The sequence below is a fragment of the Pungitius pungitius genome, chromosome 10 (genome assembly GCF_949316345.1).
Source record: "Pungitius pungitius chromosome 10, fPunPun2.1, whole genome shotgun sequence".
Taxonomy (NCBI): Eukaryota; Metazoa; Chordata; class Actinopteri; order Perciformes; family Gasterosteidae; genus Pungitius; species Pungitius pungitius.
The window spans coordinates 19986087-20014084 of record NC_084909.1 but is presented as its reverse complement, the minus strand read 5'-3'; the positions used below and the strand labels follow the sequence as shown (position 1 = coordinate 20014084).

The 27998-nt window shown below is 44.0% G+C and overlaps 1 protein-coding gene across 2 annotated transcripts in view; it reads right to left on the bottom strand.

The window, feature by feature from the left end:
- Window positions 1-994: 994 nt before the first annotated feature.
- pcbp3 (poly(rC) binding protein 3) overlaps window positions 995-27998 on the bottom strand; it is a 30388-nt gene continuing 3384 nt past the window's right edge. The window contains exons 2-15 of one of the 2 annotated variants that reach the window (XM_037487760.2): window positions 16346-16404; window positions 15996-16101; window positions 11004-11161; window positions 9226-9249; window positions 7811-7843; window positions 7491-7607; window positions 6991-7122; window positions 6577-6705; window positions 5473-5547; window positions 4760-4801; window positions 3255-3330; window positions 2525-2577; window positions 2016-2185; window positions 995-1293 (exon numbers count right to left, since the gene is read on the bottom strand). In XM_037487760.2, the coding sequence (XP_037343657.1) occupies window positions 1239-1293; window positions 2016-2185; window positions 2525-2577; window positions 3255-3330; window positions 4760-4801; window positions 5473-5547; window positions 6577-6705; window positions 6991-7122; window positions 7491-7607; window positions 7811-7843; window positions 9226-9249; window positions 11004-11078 (981 nt within the window). In that variant the 5' untranslated portion in view covers window positions 11079-11161; window positions 15996-16101; window positions 16346-16404 and the 3' untranslated portion in view covers window positions 995-1238. Of the gene's footprint in view, window positions 1294-2015; window positions 2186-2524; window positions 2578-3254; window positions 3334-4759; window positions 4802-5472; window positions 5548-6576; window positions 6706-6990; window positions 7123-7490; window positions 7608-7810; window positions 7844-9225; window positions 9250-11003; window positions 11162-15995; window positions 16102-16345; window positions 16405-27998 lie in introns of both variants that reach the window. The other variant, XM_037487759.2, reaches the window with a different exon arrangement.

Sequence of the window (27998 nt, the reverse complement as noted above, 5' to 3'; positions counted from 1 at the left end):
AAAATAAAACAGCTGTGAAGGAAGAACTTTCTCAAAAGCCATGCTGCTCCGGCTGGTTTTGTGAAAATAAAAATAAAACTGGTGTCAGCAGAAACATTTCGCACAAAGCTTGTAGGAAATATGGTAACATACCCATGCGACTCTAACCCCCCCCCCCCACCCTGAAGCCATGCAGTGCACAGAAAAGAACGCTTGTGTCATGGGATTTGTGAAAATGGCTGCAGTCCCTGACAGAGGCATCACATTGCATTTCTTTTTGCACAGTATTGCTCTAGTGGCAGTTTTGTCTGTTTTTCTTTGCTTTTTCTTTTTACATTTTTTTTCAATTTTACTCAACTCTGGACAGTCGAACTTAACGAGGAAATCAATGTATCGTAGTAATGACATATGGCATGCTAAATGAAGAGTCTACTAAATAGAATAATTTAACATTTTGGGAAAAGTCCCTTTTCTTGCAGTGGAATGAGAATACCCCTCTCATGTGTGCATGCTAAAGTCAGGACACGGTTAGCCTAGCTAAGCGTAGCTTAGGAAAAAGGGCTGGATACGCAGCATGGCTCCTTGTTAAGGCAACACAATCTGCCTTGTAGCACCTTTTCATGACTCACATTTTTGATTTAAAGTGGCTGAGATTCAAATGTAGAGTGTTTCTATTGCCTCTACGTGGCTCCCGACGTGATGGCAGCTTGGCCTGCAGCTTGAAGCTAACGGTGCTAACAGTGTTACACTGAGGGGCGTTATCAGCTATAACCGCACTGTGAGCGCAGAGCAAAGGAATGTACAGACAGCCTCGCTATGGGGACAATGCGTGAAGTGAACTGTGTGAAGGTCCTGTGACTCAGTTTAAAATGTTTTCACAGGAGGGTTGTGTTGTGTTAGTGAGCACTAATGTCAACGCGAGATTTCCAGGCAACCATGTAAATTTGTGAGTTTTAGTGCTTGGATGCTATTTCCTTGCAGTAGAGACAGCTGTTTCCAGCTAGATTTATCTTTATTTAAAAAAAACATACGAGAGTGGTATTCATTCTTCTAATTCAAAGCAGAAATGACTAATAACTCAAGATTCCAAAATGTCCAACTATTCCTAAATTTATACTGGCTACGTCCACTTTAAAAACATCCCGGTGTAAATGTGACTGTTACAGTAGGTCTCCCAATGAACTGAGGACATGGGACTCCTGGGTAAGTTCCATGGGATAACACAAGCAGGTTGATTGTGAAGCAGATTTGGGGGTACTTCAGGATGTAGTCATGGACGAGGGGTCATTCCACATGGCAGCCACGTCCCTGAACCTGCAACCAGCAATAGCCATTAGATTCTCAGTGGAATGTTTTCTGAAATCTCCTCAACAAGTCAAATAAATGAAATGGTGTTTTGTTGAGTGATGGTATGTGGGTTCTGCTGCTCTGACGCTGATAACATTTGCCTTTGAGGTGTTTGAGGCAGTGCGCGGACATCAGTCAGGTTGCGTTTTCTCTGTTGATAATGAATGGCTGGTTTCAGCAGATATAGGGGGAAAGGTTGTTGTGAAGCAATGGCAATTGTATTAGCATAATTTGCTTATGTGAAAACAGATAAGGACCATCTACTACATTAGGTTTGAGACTGCATACCTTACAGATTTATCCATGATCTTTCCAAATGGAAATTGCCAATAAGCTTTACTTTTTGGACGTTCAGTTTGGGAATCTACACGTTCAGTCCAAGCTCCACAGCTTTGTCTCAGTAGCTGGCATGAAACGTGATAGACTTCTTTGCATCTAGCAACAAAAGTAGTAAGGAATAACCAAGAGCATAACATGAGTAGCCTCATTATTTATAGATTCATCTGTTACTTGTCAAAACCTAAAAAAATCTGTATTTTTCAGTCAACTCAGTGTGAAAAATGTCAATATCAAACTAGCAAACAATTTCTTTTCCTTTTAAAACATTACAATTGAAGCTTTGATATGAAGATGGTGACTTGGGTTCTTTTGATTGTGCTGAAAGGCAGAAGTTGGAGTTGAAAGGTCACCTGGCGTTGATGAGATACTGGGCAAGGCTGATGTTAGCAGGAGTCCCTGTGATGGTGATCTGCCGCTCTGACGAGCCTTCCATGGCGTTTGCAATTTTGATTTGCGCCCCTGACATCTGTCGAATCTCATTTATTTTGGTTCCCTGGCGCCCGATGATGCAGCCTATCAACTGGGGAGGAAGCAGAAGACTTTGGGTATAAAACAAGGAAACGTCTGTGTTGTTTTGCAATAAAAATGCTTAATTCCTACAGTTATACAATTTGCATTTAAAAGGAAGTTTAAAAGGTAATAAAATGGCTTGGTTCTGCAGTTCGTGATCTAGTATATGACTAAAGACTGAATCATTTGAGGTACCATATTTAGTGACGTGCTGTTTATTCTGATGTCTTTTGCAAATCGGGCCATTGCTTCAACATCGCTTAAATGTACATGACATAATAATTAAAAGACACATCATTTGAAAAGTAAAGGATGTTGAAAAACTGACGGCTTAGGATGCTTTACTTACGTCATTGGGAATTGTTAGCTCATGGGTGCTGGCTGGTGGACTGGTATCCAAACCTGAATTGGGGAGCAAGGGGAGAAGAAAAGGGAAATGTGACTTAAAAAGTCACTTTAACCTTTAAGGTAAATCTTTTTTTTATGTCTTGTGATCTCCCCACTTAACTCTCAGCTTTAACAGTGTTGGATCCTACAGCTAACCAGGCTATATACAAATATATAATTAAAACTATACGTATATACTTTGATATTCAATCATCATTTACATGTGTGAGAATAATACACATCTGTTTAGATGGAAGTTGTAAAGATATAAACAAACATATTTCTTAGTGATGTCTTCTGTTGTAGAACATGATACAGAATGAATGATAAAGGTGCCGCGGTCCATTTAAACCAGTTGATTCAGTTGGTCATTTATTTATTTATTAACTTATTTCACGGGAGGTTTTGATCTGTAATGGAAAGTTAGAACGTGTTAGAGGAAGGATCCTTTTCCCAAGTAATAACGCAATTAGGAATTCACTGTTTCAAGTGAAGCCCAGTGCAAGTTTTTAACGCATTTCACCGGCATAATATATCAGACAGAGCCGAGAGAAAATATATACATGAAAAAATCAAAGGGGGGGGGAGGAACCACGGGGGTCAGGTCATGCTGTGCCAAACAAGAGATAAGGGAGAAGGAAGGGAAGGATGCAAAGAGGAGGACATGTCTAAAGGGCCTTGAGGGTACGTACCAGGGAAAGCAGGGGTGGTCTGTCCGAGGGGGGTAAAGGGGGTTTGCTGCATAGCCAGCTGGTGGAGCTTGGTCAACTGCTGAAGGGGTCAGGAGGGAAAGTAGAACTAGGAGGTTACTGTCACACAGGTCACACCGAGAAATCAAGCAAACGGAAACTTGAGTGGACAAACGGTGAGGAGAAGGAGGTCAGGGTGGTGAAGGACAAACAAGTAAGAGAAGGAGAGACAGAGAGAGGGGTGATTGTCTGTTATTGGGTTCTAAGTTGCTCTGCAATTTAATTATTCTTCCTCTTTCTGCTAATTTGATTACATCTTGTAATTTTCAATGATTTAACATAATTTTTGAAGGAACAAACTGGAGGGACAAACGTCTCCTCTCATGAGCACATTAACCAAAAGCTGAAAATAAAAGTCCGTTCTATTGGCCTCCCCACTTACCATGTGTCCTTGCAGCCGGCTCTTATTATTCAGAACTAGAAACCTTGGGTCTTTACGTGGCTGTCAGAGGAGCCGCTCTCCTCCAGACATGCTCACAATATGTCCATCCCCTGCTGTGGGTAATTTCCATCAGGACTGGGGTAAGACTCTTCTCCTGCTTGTAAGAGGAGTTTTTAATGAGGGTGGGAGGGGGTGTCCGGCCAGCACTTGAGTGATTGTACCATCCAACACCACCTCCAGTTGCATCAATCACTGGCCAACTTTGAATTAGTGGATGTGACACACAGTAGCCTTTCGAGATGCTTTCACGACAAGGACACGTGAAGGCAGATTATTGATGAAGACGATGTTTTCCAATTGAATTTAAGGGTTGTTGATATTGTGGCAAACCAACCTCAGATTGGGGGGGGGGGGGGGGGGGGGTGATGGAGGGAGTCGGCTATCCGGTGCACATGCTGCAGCCACCAGTACATTCACAGAGCTGAGCAGCAGCAGGAGACGGGTGGTGCAGACAGAGGATCACCGGCCTCAGCCACCACCTCGCTGCTCCATCTTAAGCCGGATGGAGGAACTGTTTACCTCGGGGTGTAGACCGTAGACAAAGACCCAGAGCAAGAGGACCCTTTGACCTCGTCCTCTTTATTAAAAGACACTCATTGTCTCTGAGACTCCTCTTTTATCGCTGGGTTGCCACGGTTGCAAAACGGCCATTATTTCCTGTCTTCTTTGTTGACCTCCAACAGTCAATGTTGTGCTATCGACCACGTCTGGTGAGAGTTCATTCATTCATTCTGGTTGAGCCGGAGTTCCCCCTCAAAGGGACAGCGTGTGGGATTTGGTGGAATCATGTGGGGGGGGGGTTGCAGATTGCAATTGACTAAAGAACCCCCTCGGCCACTCCTCCCTTTCCAATACTGAGGTGACAAAACGACATTTCTTTGGTTGAGATTTCGTGCTTCCCACAACAACATCCCCATCTGATGTGTTAATGCAGTTAAACGAGCGTGTTTCAGAGCGCGGTTAATGATACAGGTCGAATTTATAAAACAAGAGACAAAGAACTCACATCTGGATGTGGAATGGCGTACTGTCCCTGAATTGTGTAGGCCTGAGGAGAGGAACAAGGAGGTTTAGCATCTTCTTTCAGACAACTTGGTCTCAAGACAGTTTGTGAATTAGTCACAAAATGCAGGACGTTGTTTTTTCTTCATACACAGATATTTAGTTGAAATGAATATTTTGTGTCCAAGTACACTAAACGTTTTGTAATTGTGTCCTATTTCACGTCCTGCCATGACACTGGGCTAAAAAAGTCACTTGTCAGCTTGTCCATGCACAGCTATTGACAAACCCTCTTACATTTTTACCTCAAAAGACTTAATATTTTCGTATTATTTGGTTATTAGTTGAATTTAGCATCTAATATTGACCGAGTCAGTGAGGAGGACAGCGTGGTGGGTCTCCTGCAGATGCTACGGGTCGACTCTGTGCATCACTACCAGGCTTCAGAGGGACTACCTGCTGACTGTGTGGTAAGTTCTGTTCACACATCAAAAGAAACCAGACCATCTGACCTTGCACGACACGAAAGGTTGTTGGTCATTTGACATTTTAGTGTTAAAATATACAACTAATGCTCCGATTTGTCCCAGAGAGGACGGCCTGGTTCTGGTAACTATAATAATAATAATAATAAGCACGTTTGCAGGACGCTGCAGTGCAGGTCTGGGCTGGGGCCCTGGACCCAGACTAACCAGTTAAAGCCGGCTCAGCGCTTACCTGGCCACCAGAGAAAATGACTGGGGTGGAGGCGGGCTTCGGGCGGTAAGGGATGGTGGCACCTTTGGGTGGAGACTAAGAGAATGGGTAGAGAGCAGAGAGACGGAGTCAGCGGCTCGTTGGTTTACGTTCACATTTTGAGAAATAAACTAAATATCAGAATTATTGAGAATTGAATGACAAGATCCAAACCACTTTGTGGTTTTTATAATCTTATGCCTGTTTTGATATTGATTTGTGCTCCTTTTTCTTAATTACAAACATGTCTCTGCCTAATACGCAGTGACTTATTTGCGTGCCTTGTATTTAAATGCGTAAATTGGGGGGCGTTATTCCCCAGGTGGCCACACGTGGTCATTTAAATGTAATTCATGCTGTCAATGACAGTCTAATCAGAGAAACAGCAGAAAATTCCCTGAGATAATGTTGCATCTTGGTAATTTAGTTTTTTTGGCAGCTTTTATCAAAAGTTATAATTTTCTTTGTAAAAAAACAAACAAAAAGGAGTCATGGAGCTCAGAGAAATCAGGCATCTAATTATGGAAGATAGACCATAATAGGAAGACTAGGCATGAAACCTGATGACCACTGATCAAATATGTCATCCCTACCACACTCTTCTCTCTTTTTGGATTTCAGTGAGAAAGCAGAGCAGTTCCTAATATAATGACACAGTTATTGACTACGGGGAGGTGGGGAGGGCGTCATTAGATTTCCTCTCTAGTTCCTGCTCTGTGGAGGGAGGACTGTCCACAGGTAGGTGCTTTAGATACAAGAACTGGGTTCTTAATCTTACAAGAACAGACTTGCTGACAACTTACCTGAATGGTTACACGCAAAAATGCTGTTGTGAATACAAATTTCTGCCTTTAAACTATATTTGACGCCTGTGAATTACAACGATCAGGTGGTTTTGCCCCGAAACACAGCCCAATGTGTGTCTCATATCATTTTCTTCATAACTTTAAACACTGATTCCCAGTTGAGACCCAGTTGGTGCGTGAAATCTGTCACAGCTTTTGTAGTCTCCAACTCAAAGTTCTTCTTGATCCTGACTAAAATGAGTGAGTGAGTGAGTGAATGAATGCTGGTGACGTACTGTACCTCGAGCATGACCACACAGATCTGTTTGACACACTGGATGATGGCTTCGGGGGTCCCAGAGATTGTCACGGCTCGTTCTGTGGAGTTGGGCAGCATGTCCCCTGCTACCTGGACCTGGGCCCCTGTGGACTGGAGCAGAGCGACTTTGAGTTTCGGTTCTGAATCACACAGACTCAAGTATTTACTGACAACATCCGGTGTGATAGCTGGGTATCATCTGGTGCTTTTACACAAGGTGAGGATATTGTCCCCATCACTAGTTAAAAGTTATAACCATTAGACTCGTCAGGATGCTGATATTATCGTATTTATAACAGACCTCTCTCAAAAAAAAGGACGTTCCTGTACAATGAAACTGCATTTGGGTCCTCATTTTGTTGTCCATGTTGCATTGATTTTCGTTTCATAGCATACCTCTCTCATTTCTTTTATCTTGGAGCCTCCTTTACCTATTAGGGAGCCACACTGACTGGCCGGCACTACCAGCCTTAAGGTGACCGGGGGCTTGCTGGTTGCTGGGCTGTTGCTCATAGAATTGATTATGTCCTGGAAAACAAGAATGTGCATCTTTCATTTTGGAATAGTAACATTTTTTACAATGTGACCCAAACAAATCAATGACGCCTATCCATCAAAATCAGTGAATACAAACATCTAGCACGATGAAAGAGTGTGTGCCTCATGTAGATGCACTTCAATAGGAAATTCATTTTTCATATGAAAAATGGAACCATAATATAAACTCAGTTGTGGTCCTTTAAGATGTGAGCAGATGCACATGTCAGCTCCTTCAAATTGAGACAAAGGACCCGTGTCTGAAGTGACACTAACTCCATGCAGATTTTAAAAGATGCCTAAATTCTATTTGGATCTGCACTTTAAATAGAAACTATGCAGTAGGTCTCTTCTCGTACCTCCTCAAATTTGTATGCAATCATAGCAAATGCTTTGAAGATGGTGTCTGTTGGTCCAGTTATGGTGACGATCCTCTCTGGACAGCTGCCCTCAGAAATATTGATTCGTGCTCCACTCTTGAAAAACAACACAAAAATAAAGTCACGGGGTCAATATAATGAATCCAGTAATCCAAGAATAGATATATAATGATCTATTTAACACTGATGAACTGACGAATGTGCTATGAGCAATATGTATTCTTTAAAGTGTCGTCACTAAATCACATTGTAATAAAACATGTTTTTTAGTTGATTATTTATATAAAGGTTTAACCCACCTCTTCTCGCATCTTTTTCACTGTTTCACCTTTCTGTGAAAAAAGCACATTTTAATGAATGAAAGGTTTTATGTTATGAATGTTTTATACATCTTTATATTTACGAAGAAAAAAATAACAGTGATTTATATATATATATACACTCACCGGCCACTTTATTAGGTACACTTGTCCAACTGCTCGTTAACACTTAATTTCTAAGCAGCCAATCACATGGCGGCAACTCAGTGCATTTAGGCATGTAGACATTGTCAAGACAATCTCCTGCAGTTCAAACCGAGCATCAGTATGGGGAAGAAAGGTGATTTGAGTGACTTTGAACGTGGCATGATTGTTGGTGCCAGAAGGGCTGGTCTGAGTATTTCAGAAACTGCTAATCTACTGGGATTTTCACGCACAACCATCTCTAGGGTTTACAGAGAATGGTCCGAAAAAGAAAAAACATCCAGTGAGCGGCAGTTCTGTGGGCGGAAATGCCTTGTTGATGCCAGAGGTCAGAGGAGAATGGCCAGACTGGTTCGAGCTGATAGAAGGGCAACAGTGACTCAAATAACCACCCGTTACAACCAAGGTGGGCATAAGAGCATCTCTGAACGCACAGTACGTCCAACTTTGAGGCAGATGGGCTACAGCAGCAGAAGACCACACCGGGTGCCACTCCTTTCAGCTAAGAACAGGAAACTGAGGCTACAATTTGCACAAGCTCATCGAAATTGGACAATAGAAGATTGGAAAAACGTTGCCTGGTCTGATGAGTCTCGATTTCTGCTGCGACATTCGGATGGTAGGGTCAGAATTTGGCGTCTACAACATGAAAGCATGGATCCATCCTGCCTTGTATCAACGGTTCAGGCTGGTGGTGGTGGTGTCATGGTGTGGGGAATATTTTCTTGGCACTCTTTGGGCCCCTTGGTACCAATTGAGCATCGTTGCAACGCCACAGACTACCTGAGTATTGTTGCTGACCATGTCCATCCCTTTATGACCACAATGTACCCAACTTCTGATGGCTACTTTCAGCAGGATAAAGCGCCATGTCATAAAGCTGGAATCATCTCAGACTGGTTTCTTGAACATGACAATGAGTTCGCTGTACTCAAATGGCCTCCACAATCACCAGATCTCAATCCAATAGAGCATCTTTGGGATGTGGTGGAACGGGAGATTCGCATCATGGATGTGCAGCCGACAAATCTGCGGCAACTGTGTGATGCCATCATGTCAATATGGACCAAACTCCCTGAGGAATGCTTCCAGCACCTTGTTGAATCTATGCCACGAAGAATTGAGGCAGTTCTGAAGGCAAAAGGGGGTCCAACCCGTTACTAGCATGGGGTACCTAATAAAGTGGCCGGTGAGTGTATATATATATATATATATATTAGAGTAGAAACATGTGATCTAAGATAACATACCTTTCCAATTATACTTCCAACTTCCTACAAAACAAAACAGAGAGTAAAACATTTTCAGTGAAGAAGGTGTAAACAGTACAAGGGCATGGCGGTGTTCAGGGACCTGCTTTCTATTTGCATGTAATCAGTCTTCATAAAGTACAGGGAGTAAAGGGCAGGAGGGCAGCGCATCACCACAGGGTCACACCCGCTATCCGTGTGCTGTTTAAGCTGCAGACGAGTAGCCTCAGAGGCTTTAGCTTGTCGCTAACAGTTGCAGAAATTTGGATGCGTGATGACATGTTACTACAGGTTAAAAAAAAGGGGGGGTCAGTGTCGGCTTAGACGAGCACACGCCAAACTTATATGATTGACGAAGAAGGGCGTCCAAGGCAGTCTTTCAGATATACTGCATTCACAATGTTGGAGAGCAGCTCCAACAGCCTCCAACAGCCCCACCAAGTGGCGACCTCATGCTGCTCGGAGCAAAAGAGCCGCAACAGGGTGATGCTTCCAAAGGTCCTCTGTGCACGCAACATCTCTCCTCGCCTGACCTGGCCTGTGTTGCTGCAGGGTTCTTCAACCCGTCACTGGATGCCCGTGTCGGGGGGGGGGGGGGGGGGGCTCCTGCATTAGCAGACGCAGTGGGGGGGGGGGGGGGGGGAAATTGTTGGGCTGCGAATTGATTTGCACCAAAAAATACAACGGGACGACTCGGGCTCGAGACGACGTGGTGCACACCGTGCACACAGGGCCAAGCATTTAGATGCTCGTTCACTGGCACTCATCACGCTGTAAAAAGCAGTCTGGAAATAAGCGAGACGGTACAAGCTGAGCATCTTAGTGGGGGCTGAACAACACAGACACACACACATTTTAACCAGCTCTCAAAGAGTATAGAAGTGGAAGAAAACAGACAGAGGGCACACTGCATGTAAGTGCTTGAACCAAAAAATCGATGGTGGGGCCCACTCACTGTGTGTCCTGGGAATCCTAAAAAACACCAATGGCGGACAGACAAGAACACGCAGAGCGGTCGGTGGAAGGAGCCTGTCGCCCTTTGGGTCTGGAGCCAACAATGCTCCAGACCCAACACAATGTTCCCATGCAGGGACACACATCGACGGGGGCGAGAGCGCAACAGCTCCAGCCTCTGAATCCATTGGGTCGTACTGAATGAGGGCTTAGGAAGTCAGCAGAGCAACAACCAGAGCTCAGCACTTCCATTTTTGACTCTTAAGGTCACGTTTTATTCCCAGCTGGACGTCGCACGCTGCACAAAACCGTGGTGAGACGGGGGCAGGGGGGGCGGCATGGCACCAAGGAGAAGAGATGAGCTTTCATGTTGATCTTTGTGAGTCAAACTAGTTTACTGGGCTTCAGGTGTAAAGTACTAATCTTCAGGTTAATGTGGAGTGAAGCTGCAGTGAACATTCAGGTTTGACTTGACACAGCATTTCAGTATTTCAGTAAAGCTACTGTTAAACTCATCAACTTCTATTCATCATGACTTGTCTCTGTTGAAGGGAAGGAAATGCAAAAAAAAAGTTTCATCGGAGTAGTTTGTCTACAAATGGTCATTTTTGTGGCTTCCTTTAACTCATTTTTCATCTTCTAAAGGCCCCTTTAAAGAAGAAAAAACACGTATTGTCTTTTTACCACAACTAGCGTTAACAATAGATTATTATTTCCTATATTATTTGCTTTATGGGGAGATTTATTTAGCTACTGCAGCATTTATATTTATGTAAAAAAAAAAGAACAGATGAAATCTAAATGATTGTTCTGTCCACACTTACTTTTCCGTGCATGAGGAGGCGGATGGTGAGGGTGACGTTGAGGCCACCATCTGACTGGACTTTGGTGGGCTCCATGCTGGGGGGGGAGTGGGGGTGAGACCTAAGCACCGTCCTGGAATGTCCTCAAATAGAGAAGTGGAAGCCAGCCAGCCAGTCACCTGCCAAACACAACGTCACATGGTGTCTACAGTGTAAAGAAGGTTAAAGGTTGATAAATTCTGTTGTGCTGGGTGACAGATTTTCTTTTTCTTTCTTTTTTTGGTAAAATGTATCTATGCCTGTGCTTCTTTGTAGCAGTGTGTGAACCACAAAGCCATCCATTCCAAAGGAGCCTTTGAAAAGCTCATGTCATGGTGCATCTCACACGTCACGTGCTCCTCATGAGATGCAGCACTTTTATATTCACCCCATAAATAACACGTAAACATGCAGAGGGTTGGGGGATAACCAAATCTGTTTAGATTCAGCTCCCCCAGGTATCTACTGTCTCAGATATCCATAAAAAAAGAAAATAATTGGCTAACCTTTAGAAGAGTTTATATGAGGAAATGCAATGGTTACTCAACTCAATCCGCGGTGGTTGAGCAGCAATCTTTACTAACGGGGCCAGATGGATTCATGGAACCTGCAAACATGCACTTTGGAGTCTTTAAAGTCTCTGCTTGATGGAGGCTCCCTGTCTGTGTGTTGGTTTTCTTGTTTAAACTCTCTCTCTCTCTCTCTCTCTCTCCCACGCACACCCTGTGGTGGCCCATTGCACCGCTCGTGTAACAACAACGTGATGTGTAAACGTGGGCATTGCAGGTGAACCAGGCCATGGCCCTTTTAGGAGTGCTTTTCATTCTTGTTAACTTGGCTGAGAAGTTTTGCAGAAATGATGTCACTTCTAAAGGTGGCTGTTATTTGTTTGTGGTTTGTTGTTTGTTGTTGTGTGCCGTCAATATATTCCTCTACATCACGCAAAAAATGTCTCAAAAATCAAAGCCAGACTTGTGACGTTGACAAGGTTTTCAATGAAGGGTTTAATTCTGCAAACAAACCATGCTGCTATTACGTCATTGTACAAATAAATCAATAATAATGTAATAGAGTTTAAACCACCTTCCTGTCCACGTGGGTCCTCTCTGGTTACTAGACTTGTTTTGGGGATTCGGTCAAATGGGGACCCTAACCAGACCCGTGTGATGAATGAACATTATAACACAGGAAATGGCTTCTCTTTCCACACCTTACTTCCTTTGCCTGTGGGCTTTTCAGCCGATGTTTGGCACCGTTACATCCGGAGTGATTAAAACCCCCCTCAGCCATCTCTCAGCAAATAGTGAAAGAAATACAAGTGGAAATAGTAACCAAAATAGCCGTAGGCTGCTGAAACGTGTGTTAACTGAGACAACCTCTCACTCGTAGACGCTCATTATTTTAGAGGGAATTGACGTCTACTGAAAGTGTTGCTCTTCCTTCATGCAGCGGCGTGACAGCGATGTCGTTGGTGACCAGGAAGAACCGCACAGTGCTTCTTAAACCACAGACCTATTAAATCCTGTTCCTTCATAGCCGGCTGTTCGGCAGAGCTCTTTAGCAAATGTTTTCTGTGACTGTCGTACATTATTGACCTATTGATCTCGTGTAGTGAATTTCGTTGATGAAAAGGCTTTTAAGGCTTTGAGTGTTATTGTCAGTGCAGGAGCAGCCAAAGGGAATGTGTGTCGACTTTCAGGGCCCCTGTCCTTGCTGAGTTGGTAAAAACTGTAAAAACGGAGGACTGGCTCCATATGTAGATAATGTAGATAAAGGAATATAAATGCACTGAAAAATAAGAATTCCTATTCACAGGAAATCCAAGAGTTAGAAAACATATTTATCAATATTAAATACCATTTCTACCATTAGATCTCCCAAAATATTACATTTTCTTAAGGTCAGAAAGTGATTTATTTCAGGAGGAAGCCCTGGAGCAAACCCCCCCCCCCCCCCCCCCTGCAAACACACCTCCATCCTCATGATCTCCATTACAGGGCATGCTGAATAATAACAACTCCTTCTTATTACTAAGGTTATTCATTTCACCTAAAGGAGCTCCAACCAACCCCTGTATGCCGTTTGCATTTCTAGTGTCATTTATTTTTTATTTTTTATAACACATTGATTTACTGAAAGAATTGTCGCTTTTGAGTGGTCAAAGTAAGTGACTCTTCCCCTTTCAATATGTGCATTTAAGCCAATTTTGGGAACTTTAAATTGCGGCGGTTAGTCAGTTTGAAAACACTTAATTAGGAAATCCAGAATCATGTCACATGGTGTTTGAGGGTCTGCCTGTGATGCCTGAAATGAAAGAAGGAAGCAACAACAAAGTGCAGCTTTCTCTGCGTTGCTTTGTTCCTGCCGACTGAAGGGAAGCAGTGTGTGAAATATTCACTTCTCACTTTGGGCTCACGCGTCTCCCAGAGGAAGAGGTTCATTCAATAATTAAGGTTACTAAAGAGGCTCTGAATTGCTCTGATTGAAAGCCATTTTTCAGCACCAGTCCGAGGGGCGAGTGGTCAGTCCTTTAGTGGGTCCATGAAATGGAGCAACACATCCTGTCATCTGACAGTTTAAGACAAAAGAAAAGAAAAAAAGCTGCATGCGGCGATATCAAAGTGGCTTTTCCATAAAATAAGGTGCTACTCAGAACCAAAGAGCGTTCACCTGGGGACCCAATGGGGATTGTGTGGAATATGAAGCACTGTTGCAGAGATGCAACTTCACCTAAAAGACTCTTTTCAGACTTCTTCAGCACCCGTGCGCGACCTCGGTGGAACGCATCAGCTTCCATGAAAAGAAGCAAAATGATTGGCTGGCCGATTTGCAGCCATCGCTGCTTCTATCGGTCTGTTGTGTCCTCGTGACTCGTCCAGTCGTGGATGTGGCCGTTGATTGACAGGCGTTCAAGCGGCTGATGTGGGCGGGACCTCCGTCATTAAAGCAACGAGGTACGAGAGGCTGTACTTTAAGGTCCAATAATGTAACCATTGAACCAATCAGAACGCTGGATTTCATCTACTCGTGTTATAATAGTTCATAATATCTCAGAGTGAGTTGTTCTGTCCAGTCATAAAGTACCTGCATAGTTAATTGTGTCGTGTTTGTAGCACATTACTAATGCAAACCCCCTTGTGGTGCAGGGACTCAAGTCTCCTGAAGCCCAAACCATGAATGATTCAGCTGTAGAATTAGCCAATCAGACCGCGGCGGCTGTTGGGCCGGCACATGGAGCCCGGGAAGCCCAACCCCTGCAAGCTTATTAATATTTGACCTCATGCGCTGCGCAGGTGCTCGGCCCGTCTGGAGCACGATGCTAAACAATGAGGCCAGAGCTGCACTGTGACATCTTACAACCGTCGCCATTACTACAGAGGGCGGACTAATCACTGTGTGTGTGTGTGTGTGTGTGTGTGTGTGTGCTACAGGCTTTGTGATTGCGGTCATTGGATAGTAGATTTTACACTATGAATTTGCGCGATTGTTGCCCTGCGTTGTGCGTCGATGAGCGTTTCTTTCTTTTGGAAAGCCACTATCTGTTGCCTCTATCAGCCCAAAGCAACGCGCTGTACAGCAAAGGAGCTTTGATATTTAAAGAAAAGGACAAAGTCAGAGGACTTCCATCTATGAAGCTTTGCTCCAAGTATTTAAAAGTCTAAACACACAAACATGTCGAAAGGATCTCAATAAGAAGCCGGCCGACCATGCAGAGAAACTTAGTTATATGTTAAAGTGAAACATCACAATTCCTACTAAGTAGTGGACTTCCTGTAGAGCAACACCTTTTTTTCTATATTATTCGTGATGTTTCATTGAAATTACTTAAGAAATGAAAGACACAAAAGAGGAAGGAAGTGTAATTGATGCCTACGTGTGTCGGATGGAAAAACATCCTTTTTTGAAAGCAATGCAGTCACTGATTGATTCACCTTTATTTAAATTTAAATGACATATCTTCATGGTTGAATCATCACCTGCAGAGGCTATTCTGTGTGTTTCTCTACATAAATAAAGACCATAAATTGGTGCATAAAGATTTCCTGTTGTGCGGGAAATGAAAAATGAAAATGGCATTGGTTTTCCCTCCTCACTTCGTATCGAATCATTTAGGACTTGATTTTTACATATTTTATATACGCTGACAGTATTTCCTTTCCTTGATCATTCATGACACCTGGTGCAAATTAAAAAAGATGTTGTTCAATTGCAAAGGATAAAGGATTTAATTCATGTTTGTATCTAAGCCTTCTGCTCGCTTTGGTTCATCAACACACATTTCAGTCCAACACCTTCAACGTCTCTCTGGTGCTTTTTCCTCCCTTTTTCTCGTGACTGAACTTTGTGGAGACTGCATTGTTTCCATCCATGGTTCCATTGGTTAGCAGCTGTCTTCTGACTGCGTTCCCTGCCACTTAACGGCCTCCAATCAGTAAAGGAGTGTGACATCATCAGCAGCAATGTTTTGCAATGCCAGCTAGCAGTTAAAATCTCCACATGGATAATTATCTGGGTCGCCATTATATTCTATTCTTGAAAAACATCTGTCAGCTGCTAGTGGAATATTAAATCCTAATTCACAAATCATCGAACACAACATTTTCTGCTGTGTCAGGTTGGTTCTGGTTTCATATTTTGTCGTGAGGCCAGGTTTGAGGAAAGCCTTTACTTGCTTAACATTATGTTTTTGGGAAACCACTAAATGGGAGATTTCTTTGAGACACTTGATGTGAAATGACAGTGTGTCATAGTGTATATTCAGAAAAGAAGAGAGGACCATAACGAAGAGGTTCAACACCATCCTGAAGGACACGTGATGGATCAGTGGGTGAGAAATGCTTCAACATCATTTCCCAAATTGACTTTGATTGTTCAAAAGGAACTACACATAACCCTTCCCTGGATAGTAAGAAAAGCGTCAGTCGTGTTGCCCATAATGTGTAGCAGCAAGAGCACAAAGCAAGTGAGTCTCACCAAAGACGGATCCCAAAAGTCTCCCAGGTTTTTTCCTCCAGGTCATGTGACCTGTGGCTGGCAGCCTTGCAACCGGATGGGGAGTCTGGACGTCTGGCTGATGGACCTAAAACAGATCACAGTGTTAAGAAATGAGAACTTTAGCAACACACGCTTACAAGTTAGATATTAGCTGAATCAGTAGGGATCTAACAAAATATGAAATATAAAATAGTTTTTTCTCTGAACTTTTGCTTGGATTCAGCCGATCTGTTTGACCCCAAAGACCAAAAGCACCCAATTAACAATGAATGAATTCTGAATTATAAGGTTATCAGACTCATTAATGTGAAGTGCTATTTGTTTCTTACAATGTGCAGTTGAGTCTTTGACAGACGGCACTCCAGGAGAGAGGAGAGGAGACGGATTCCTGTGAATGAGATCCAGATGTGTCATTTAACCTCTGCAACAACACAACAACACAACAACAGCTTCCTCCATCTCCATCCGCCTGTAAACACAATCAATCCACATGCACGCACACACACACACACACACACACACACACACAGGTACTGTGTGCTGGCCATGCTGGTCTGTTGTGATGGGCACTGCTGCCCTCTGCTGGTGCTTCTAGTGACGTACACCCTTCAGAACAAACATCACATTAACATGACGGTCTTTATGAGATTTAATGACAAATCTTTGCTTTGACTTTTGTTGTGTTTGTAAGTCGCATTAAAGGAAATAACAGTGCAGTTCAAATGCTTAATAACATGCGACAAGTGTGGCTGAACTACTTTTCTGTGGTTTACCAAACTGATCAATAGACAAACAATTGGCAAGCATTGTGAAAGTTGATTGTTTATTATCTAATGGATTTCCTATTATTTAGGAAACTGGACAGTTTTAAGTGTTAATGTAATTGTTGATGAGAAAAGGCAAGTAAGGACATTCATTTGGGCTTTGGCAAACTGTCAAAGGCATTTGTTCATCTTTCTGGTATTTTAGAGGTGACATTAAGAGAGCAACCAGCTGACTGAAATAAGATAGAAATGAACATCTGCACTTCTTCATGACAGCTTGTGTGAGAATGAGAGTCTTTAGTGAAAAACTGAGCAAAACCAATTGGCTAAATATTACAATCAAGGCATCGCTCTGGAAATGACAGAAAATGACCTTTGGGAAGGTATCTGAAGTCCCGGGTTAATATGATGCAAGTCCCTTAAATGTAACATCCCAGAATGCATGTGTCCTACATGCTGAGCAAGAGGAAGAGAGGCGCAAACCAGAGAGTGCACGACCTCACTAAGCTACAGCTAAAAGACACACACACACACACACACACACACACTAAGCTTATCCTGAAAGGCGGGGGGGGCGATCTGCTCCGCTCTGAGCTCTAGTGCTGCACCCAGGGCTGGGTGGGGGTGTTGAAGGTCCCCAGAGGTTAAACTCTATTAGCACGCAGCATGAAAGTCAATGAAAAGCACCCCAGTGACAGCATTAATGCTTCATGATATCTAAAAAGGCAAATACTCTCCCCCACCCCCCCCCCCTTTGCTTTCATCCTCTCATTAAATATCCTCACAATATCATCACCTCGTCAGATTAGAGCCCCGACCCCGTCTGCTGAAGGACTCGCCCCTCGCTCTCTCTCTCTCTCAGACAGGCAAACACACACCTTTAACATGTGTCAGGCACATGTTTGTGTCTCAGTGAGAGGATTCATAAAATAAAAATAGGCCACTAGTGGCAAACAGGAAGGATTTATTCAGCTGTAACTACGTGTCAGGGAACCAATCAGCCTTTTTGCCACCAAATGCATTCATTACATTTTTTTAAATGTATTTATTTATTTATTGGAACGTTTTACTTTGCACACGGCAGCTTTTTGCAGACCGGTGACCAAGATCCAACCCAAAAATGAATGGAGGCCCCAAATGAAAGAGGAACCACTCATACTACGTATTTATAACCACTCATACTACGTATTTATAACCACTCATACTACGTATTTATAACCACTCATACTACGTATTTATAACCACTCATACTACGTATTTATAACCACTCATACTACGTATTTATAACCACTCATACTACGTATTTATAACCACTTATACTACGTATTTATAACCACTCATACTACGTATATTGTCTTAATATTTTTCTCTGTATGTCAGCTGACACCCAAATCCTCCAATGAGGGATCAATAAAGGAACACCATGACCATCATTTCACTGGAGGGCGCCACAGCAGCATAATGACGTACTTATTTTCAAAAGGTTCAATTTAGGTTTCCTGCCCCTGTGTTTGTGACGTTGCTCCACCTTTTGGTTGTTGGAGGTTTGCATGAACAGACATGACACACTAGTACAGGTGAACAGGTTGCTACCAACACACGTGGCAGCATCAACGTGCACGCTGTCACTTTGGTGACTAAATGTTCACTGTGAAAGTGAACTTGCACTGACTCGACCCGTGAGGCTGTACTTTAACAGCTTCGCTAAATGCTAATGTCGGCGTGCCCATGTGGTCGCGGCCTTTTTTTTAAATGAGCACAGAGTAAAGCTGAGGCTAAACCTGAGGGATGTCCTTAGTAATGTAAACCAAAGTATGGAGCAAATCAAAGTGTGACCAAAGAGATGCACTAGAGAGACAACCAGTGGACCATCAACGCGATAACAGCATGTCCTCGGGGGGGGGCGTAACTGGAACTACGAACTGGATTTGAATGCACCATCATCCATTAGTTGTTAAGGCGCTTTGGTTCCGGACCGTGTTTGGTTCTCGGTGCCATGAAGACAACAGCAAACATGCCTGAGCTTCAGAGGCCTTTTTAGGGAAAAGGTAGGATTGAGATCACAGATGTAACCCGGGGAGGGAAGACCTGTTTGCAGCTTAACAATCACGCATTTGTTGGTATAAAATATATAAAAAGTCATAATACGGAAAGTTAAAGAATATCAGGGGTGTTCAAATAAACACACATTATATTAAGACTTATACTATTTTGCTTGAGGACACGATTCAGGTGTGTGAATCCTCTCGGTTTCATAGCTGCTTAACTACAGTCCTTTGAAACCATCCAGCACCACATCGAGTCAAGGCAACACCGTGCACTCTGCCACAGAAACGCATGCCATGGAAAAATAACACCACCAATGCACACACACACACACACACACACACACACAGGGCGGTACACACACAGACAGCGAGGGCAGGCGAAAAGTGCGAGGAAGTGCTTATGCCCACGAACACAGTCGGGGGGGGGGCTGCACAGCACTTAAGTGGTCACTTCCACACACAGAGGCCCGTCGCTGCAGCTTAGCTGGCTCCATCCAGCTTTTCAGCGAATGCTGCTGAAATGTCGTGTGTGCTTTTGAACCGTTGACGCGTCGCCGACAGGATGCAGATTCATGGCTCGAGTCCTTTGAAGTGGGTCAGAGGATGACTCGGCCGTGTCATTGGCGAGGAGGGATTAGTCGAGCTAATGTCTGTTGCAGAGCGTGCATCAGCTTTCTTGACTGAAGCGTTTCGGGGATTTTTCCGCTTCAAGGTTTTTTTGGGGGTTTTTTTTGTCAACGTTGAACTACTTAAGCATTGAGCCAACTCCACAACTATCAATAGTCATAGTCATTTAGCATTTTGGACAGTTTGATGCGCAGTTTCTGAGTTACATCATCAAATTCATGGAGTTCTACTGTCCTATTGGAGCATATTGTAAAGCTATCTAGACAATAACAAAGAGGGATCCATACACAGTGTCAGTGGTTAAATAGTGTCCTTTGCAGTCTGAGCTCATCCCTCCTCCTCATATTTTGCTGTTTGAGCAGTAGCTCCTGTTCACACACCGTGTGTCATGTGACTCCGTGGCGTCACGTGACACAATGCCATCTGGGACACGAACGTTGGTTCCCTCAGTGAAAGTCCTCTTTGACTGATCCGCCCCTCGTCCTCACCATTAACACTGTGCCATGTGAGCGGCACCTTTCGGTGACAAAAGGATCGATCTGCCAAACCTGACATTTCAGTCCCATCTAAAGCTATGACCAAGACTCGCAATCTTAGCAGATTTGATTTACATTGACATACTAATTACTTGAAATGAGTGAAACCTCTTGAAGACATCTGAGTGTCCTGAAATGTGTGTATTTCACGGCTGTGCTCTGCGTGCACATGTGCAAGGCCATGCTTTAGTCTGTGTGCATTGCACGCCTGCATGACTTGCAGGGGGGGGGGGGGGGTGGGGGGGGGGAAAGCAATCAGCGAGGCTTGGACTGGAGATGGTATTGCCGGCTGTATATCTCGACGCTGGACATATTTATGCCCGGAGAGGCTCTTCTTTCTGCCGGCTCATCACAGTCACAGTGCACCGTGTGTGTGTGTGTGTGTGTGTGTGTGTGTGTGTGTGATGTGTGTGCTGATAACACTGAGCCCTGTGTACGCCTCCTTCTCTTTGCATGTCATGTTGTGTGAATGTGTGTCCAGTGATGTCAATGCAGATGCACTTTTTGTCACGATACACTGCATTATGAATTAGTGCTGCATCAGCATAATTATACAGTATTATTAGCATTAAGAATGTAAAAGGTACATGTGAATGGGAAATGGTTTGCACATTATAACGTGATCTACCAAGAGAACTTTCCATTCTAATTAAGTTTATACCACTGGACATCATCAGCAGTGTAAATCCAAATGGCATTTAGCAAAGAAAAGACAATAGTTGCTTTGTATGACTCTGACTACGGATCATTCAACTTGATGAAAACAAGCTCGTGGATGAGCTTTGCAAAGGCCTTGCATGCAGCAATGTATCAGCCAGCATTCTATCAGGGCCATGTCCTGTTAGTGGATCCATGGAGGCGCTGCAGTGTCACAGCTCCGAGCGCATGCTCTAAAGGTCAAACTGTTCAGTTTCTCTTATCCCACTGATTCTTGATGATTTTTTACACTATAATAATGTACACTGCAGATGCTTAACCCTGAGAGACCTGGGTCCAAGTCCAAGTGACACCATAAAACGGAGGAACGGAGATAAATATGGGACAACTTAATGGGCCATTATATTATGTTTCACACCAGTTATTCAAATGAGTCCATCCTTGGTCACATGCGTGTGCATTAACACGGAGCTTTGAATACGAATGACACATTTCAAACATTTTCAAAAGACGACGATTATTTTGTTTTGATGCCGCGTCGATTAATCAGTTTCAGCTCAAAGACGATCCATGTTGGTACAATGTGTTTTTTTTGTTGCATAAACTGTGCATTAAGTGGGGATAAAAATGGCCGATCATCTCATAATACTTTCGAGAAGTCATTTGAATGAAGCATATTGGCTTTAAGTTCATCGTCACACGTTGACCTTCCCCATCGCTCTGCAATCATTTGTTCTGTTTTTATCATTTAAGGTGTTTATGCATCACTTACAATTTGGTTCTCAAGTCTGATACAACTGATGTTGCTTTAATAACTGAGGTAATACTTTTTAAAAAACTGTATAAATATTGTGTCTGATTATTTCACTGCAATTGTGTTTGAGCTTGTTCTTCATGGCCATATGAGCAACATTAATGTAGTCTCATTGAGTCTCAACATCTCTATAAGGAAAAAGGGAAATCACGTTTTCATATCTCAGTTTCATGTATTTCTGAAGATGAACATCCATAATGTTTCTTGTTTTAACGTTTTCCAAATTCTTTATTCTTTATACACAGTCAGCCAAACGAGTTACATGCATCCCAAGACATGACCCCCTTTAGTGGATGGATACTGCACAGCTGTTTTTCCCCTTACTGGGACATTTAGTCCACGGATAAAAGTGCCAGCTTTGATAAATCTGATAAATTACCAGTCACAAACTGTCGACCAGTCGGTTTTCTTTCTGACCGACTGTATTAACCCACCGGATTTTCTCCTTTTTTAGCAAGACGTACTGCAAATGCAGTTCTGGATTTAATGATGTTGAACTAACTCGGCTTTATTCCTTCTTGCGTGAGTTTTCACACAAAGCAGTTGTTTATTTGGAAGAGTAATTTGAATCCACTTGCAGATTCATAGACTAACTATTTGAAATGTGATTGCAAATATCTTTTCACCTGTATGGCACGTGAACCCTTAAAACAACCCATTTCATGAGCCTTCAGCAAATACACACAGTACATCTATGGAACTATGAACTAATAAAAACTGCCTCGTTTCAAGCCTCAGGTGTATTTTTTATCCATTCAAAATGCATTCAATAGCCAAAGATCCAAAGCCAAGTTAAAAAGATGTAAAAACAATATCAACCAACAAGGATTTGAGAATTGTAGGTTTTGAAGAGGGCTTGTCAGGGTTCTGTGTGTGAAGGAAACCCTTCTGCATGAAGGTTCTGCACACTCAGAACCCGCCGGTGGCTCTGCAGTCTGCAGCGGGGCAAAAGGGTAACCTCCAGGCTGCAGAACAGTACACACACATCAATATTCCTCTTACTGGGAGATGAAAAATAGCCTTTTGGCTAACTGTGGCACATTTACGAAAATGGTTTATTTATGTCCACTGTCCCGTATCTGTCTGTCTGTCTGTCTGTCAGTATCAAATAAACCAATAATAAAAAATACAAAATAAAACAAATGCCAGTTATCTGCAATGAACTTTTAGCAGCTCTACAAATCTACCCAACTAGCAATTCTCCCTTTTCAGGTTGCTTTATTTTATTACTTCACCCTCAGACCATTGCAGAGCCATCTTTGTGACCCATGGTGTGACCCCAACAATGCTCTCTCGTCTGTGGCGTTCTGACCCTGTGAGAGAGAGACGTGGCAGATATAAGATAATGAGACTGTTTGATGTAACCACATTCATGCGCTTAGCGGCTGAGAAGACCTTTGAACAGCACTCTGTGTTCTGATGTACATGCAAATGAATGAAGCTACACATCAAAGGTGAAATTGTTCCAATCCCCAAAACCTCGCTGCTGTTCTATTGCACCAATGAACCAACATTATTGTGCAGATTTACAAGTACAGTAGTTGTCTAAGTGCTCCTGGAGGCTTCGGCGTGTCAACGTCCGTGTGTGATGATGATAGGAATGTCGCTATGAGTCAGGGGGCCATGATGCATGATGATGATGATGTCACATGTGGTACGTAGGCTTAATGTGTGTGTTTGTTTCTCCTCTGTGAGTCTCAGGGGAAGCCGAATATCCTTCAACGCTAAGAAGCACTTTTTGACATCTTCACACCTTCATCGTGGAGCCTTTCGTCGACACGAAAACTCTTTGATGTTTCTAGAGTTTTTCACCACTTAATCCCTGCGAGGGGGGGCGGGGGGGGGAATTAAGAACCTCCTACGTTTGAAGGTCTTTTTTTCTGTAGCTTTCTAGTCTCTGAGCGCACACACACAGACACAAATACGCATGTGTTTATCCATTCTCAACTATGGAGCCTCGTGGGGCTTTTGGAGCCGACACCCATGCGCCTGTGACCTCTTCCCCCCCACCCCCCCCCCCCCCCCCCGAGGATCTAATAGAACTAGTAAACACAGTGAAATCCCACCAACAATTACAGTTGCACATGACAACCGCATTATTCTAATGTGTGGCAAAGTGATTGCGGGGGGGGGGGGTGCAGAGTGAACAGTATTATTAAAGGGGGGTTGGGGGTAATCATGATGTCATACTGCCTTCCCTCTTGCTGGTTAAACAGTCTGCTTCCTCTTTGGATTCTCCTGCAGGGAAACAGATTGCAGCTCAGCTCACGTCGAGCGGAAAGAAAAAAAAAGAGGAATCAAGAGGAGGTTCTTGCAGTTAATGTGATCCACGCCGTGTCACGGTGTCGGTACCGATCCGCTCTCAACGCTGAGCTCGACTTTAGCGTGTGGACGCAATGCACAGGGACTGCAGCCATTACTAAACCACAGGGCCAGATGGTTTACACTACGTGGATGTGGGCGAGTTGTTAGTTAACCAACAAAGTCAAATGATTCTTCCTCACTTAACAAAGTCGTTTCATTGTTTAAATCTATCGTCCTGCAAAGAAAAGCTCCTGTGCATTTACAGGTTTCCATTACACACTGACACATGCACAACAGATGATGTCGTGACAGATATATTGTCACTAACGTCACAGAGGGATCACACAAAGAGGGGACACAGACAAAACAGACCAACAAAGCAAAGGCAGGTGAGAAGGAAGGCCTCCGTAGCACCAGCTCTGGAACAATGTGTGAGCGGTTGCACTGACACAGATTCAGTTCTCCATTAAATAAATGATAGAGGAAGAAGGGAGGGTTCAGAACATTCCCTCTTTCCTAATATGGGATGAAAAAGAAAGACAGACAGGGAGAAAGGAGCTCACAACAAGGCTCTGCCAAAAGGTGACAGTTCATTTAATGAGAGTCAAAGTACTCTTTCAGCATTGTTTTGGTGCATCCGCTCCATATGCTTCTTCTAATAGTACATGATGGAATTGTTAAATGTGTCCCCTGGGGGGGGGGGGGGGGGGGGGTCTCTGAAATTTCTAGTGATTAATGAATTAGGTTGTACATACGGGTAGGTGGAAAAACACAGAGCGGGCTAATGGGATTCTAAGCTGCCCCCATTTCCTTACAGCTTCACCCCCCCCACCTCCATCCTGACACACACACACACGGACCCGTCAAAGCCACTTCCTACGACGCTGAACGCACCCCGGCGGCCCGCGGAAGGCTTTTCTCCAGCCTGCCTCCGTTTCTCACTCGGCTGAGTTGTCGCTGACGCGGCGTCCTCCTCAGCGCACGCCGCGGAGTATAAAAGCATGAAAATAAAAAGGATATAAATGAGTAACGAGAGTGTGTCAGGGAAACAGAGGGCACAGCTATGGCATCGTTTGAGGGGGGAAACGAGGAGGAACAGACACGTGAAGGGGATTGAACAGCAGCGTTAAACCGACTTGTTGACAAATAATAACGCATTACTATTAACATTACTGTATTTAACATTTATTCCAACACAAAAAAGCAGTAAATAACTCAATAATATCTTCACTAGACAGACAGGGAGAAAGGAGCTCACAACAAGGCTCTGCCAAAAGGTGACAGTTCATTTAATGAGAGTCAAAGTACTCTTTCAGCATTGTTTTGGTGCATCCGCTCCATGGCTCACTAGCCATTTCCCTGCGGCCCCCACTGCTGCAGACATGCAGACGGGTGGAGAGGACGTGCAGGAGAAGCATTGATTTTGCACTGATGTCATATTTTTAAAATATTCCTGGGTACATTCATCATTTTTTTTTTTATTTGTAGGGTTTGTTTATCATCTCAAGCTGGTCTGCCCCCACGGCCCCCCCAGTGGCCACTGATCCAAATACGTGAGTCTTGCATCTAAACTTAAGGACACCCAAACAGGACGGTGTTTTGTAAAAGTAGATGTTTGATACTAGCTACATTTTACCAACGTATTGGTGTAGAATATAACAATAATATAATAAAGGGTCAGCTGAGAGATCTGCCCGACATCTAATCCAAATATGAGGATTACAATATCAACAACATTTGATTTTACTGTGACTTTGGTGGTCTATTACTGAAGGATTACATCTTGCTGTTGAAGGTGCATCCTGTATTCCTTGCTGTGTCGGTGCCTCGGGCCTCCAGCCGGGGGCCGATCTGTTGTGCAGGTGTGACTCGGTGGTAGGGGCCCCTTTGCCAGCAGGCTGAGAGCAGCCACAGCCTCCACTGAAAGGGACAGCTTTTACCAACGGTACACACCGCTTACCACGACATGCCTGTGGCAATTCATCCTGAACGCATCGATGTGTCTACAACGACGTTTTAAAAGGGAACATGAATATACGTGAGTTTGAATATCAGGAAATAAAAGGGGACGGTTCTGCAGAAGCTGTGATACCAATACTCTGCATTGTTGCCCGTGTGCAATGACCACGGAGCGTGGGACGGTGAAATGCATCATGGAGACACCAGGTCCTGCACATCAAGCACAAGTATCTATAATGACAGAAGAGCAGTGTGATCATGTGACCTTTGCAGGAGGACAACCACCGATGCATTAAACCACAACAGAGGGACCTGCCCCGTGGTGCACACTGTGGGACAACCGACCCGCCCGGATGGCTCGCTCCACACAAGTGGGGGAGCACGGACCCTACGCTGGGGGAGGGGGGGGTTATGACTAAATAAAGCCCCGGTGGTGTATGAATCACCGTGTCACTGATCCCCTCCGCTTCACCGACAACAGGTCGGCTTCCTGCACGCCGTCACTGGCTTTCCGCTCCTTTAGAAATGAAGAATAGCAGAGAGGGAGAAATTGAGACTGTGAGGCAGAGAGAGGAGTCGACGTTCATCACTCGAGTGCCGTGGCTTAGCCTAAGAGGCTTGAATAATCAGTACGTTAAGCTGTCAGGGTGAGCGCTCGCACCTACCGCGCGCTCACCAACTGCCGGCCGCTTTTTAATCAAGCAAAAACGCTGAGAGGCAGCGGCGAGTGCCAAGAGGAGAGGGGCTTTAGAATATGGGCTCTGCTAACATCACCGGACGGGCATTCTCGCTGTAAGCTGCCGCTGCCTCTGTGGGGGTTTTCTTAAGTACACAAAGTGCATTTTCTGTGCTACGCAAGTGCTCATGTGCTGTGAATCATCACATTCAGTGTAACTAGATCATGGTACAATCTGCACATTTTACAAACAGGTTCCACATTCACGGTGTGATTTCTTTGGGTGAAATCCAGCCTGAACGTCCACCCACTGCACTATTTGTGGAACGTCATACTGTCGGCAGGTGCTGAACTGTCATATGACTCTAATACAGGTTCTGCCTCTGCTTAGTGCAAATACGTTTCTCCATTACAAAAATGTGCCACAAGTATCATCATCAAAAAATGTTCTCCCCAAATGGTAAATTGATAGGAGTTGAAAAGAGATGTTTGTCATCGCAGCGCTGTGATGCAGGTGATTGTTCCACTTTGTACGCGTGAGAGTCAAGCACCATCTGCAGAGAGCCAGCAGTTCTGCAATGGGACAAACTGGGCTATGCACAAGTCAGTAGAGATGGGGAAACCATTCACACTAACACCAATATACAGCGATCAACTGGATAATCCACACGCAAACACAATCCAGACCCACAAATTGATCCAATGTAGAAACACGCTGAGGAGAAAGTGAGCCCATCAGAACCCTGATGTGATACCGAATGAACAACACAAGGGTTCTTTGGTCTCTGCAGCTCCCTCAACTCCAATCCAACAACAATATCTTCTTGTCATTTCCCCACTCGAGCTGCTTCTCCAAACCCCCGGCATTAAGTGAGTGTAAAAATAGCAGCGACACAAGGGGCAGAGGACCGCACTCCCCCACCCGGAGAGAGCAGCGGGGAAGGCAGAAGCCCTGTTCCTGCTCCACCTTCTCAACCCCCATCCTGCCTGATTGATCTTGGGCTTAAATGACACCTTTGGAAATGGACAAAAAGGCCCTCGGATTTCAGAGATCATAATTCTCTCCAGTAGCTCTTAAAGGTGCCGTGTTCTGGCGCTGCATCACTGCCCCCACCTTTGGCTCTCTGTTATGAATTATGACACCGGGGTAGATTGTTTTTTAAGTTTACAGCCCAGCTCAGTGACAGAAGACTGCTGACCAATCAGCTGAGCGAGAGGTAGAGGCGAGCCGGTCAGCTGAGCCTGTGTTTTTTCATTCAGCGTAGCCACACGCAGCGTTTAAACAGAAAGCCTCGCTGCAGCTCGACCACAAGCAGGACAAAAAGAGGGAAACACGGAAATGCAGTGACTCATTCCAGCATCATCTTCAGCTTCTTTGAGGGGCGTGGACAGCGAACCGGATTAAACTAACTCAAACTGAAAAAAAGGCTTACTTAAATGAAGTACTTGTAATGAGCAACATGTTGATTTTATCATTGAAAAGACTAAATCACATATTTTTCCGAGCACTAGTTCATTTTGAAAGATAATTTCCTTACAAATTGGTGGAAGGAAAACATCCACTGCCAACATCTAATGCTCACGTTCATGTTTGGTT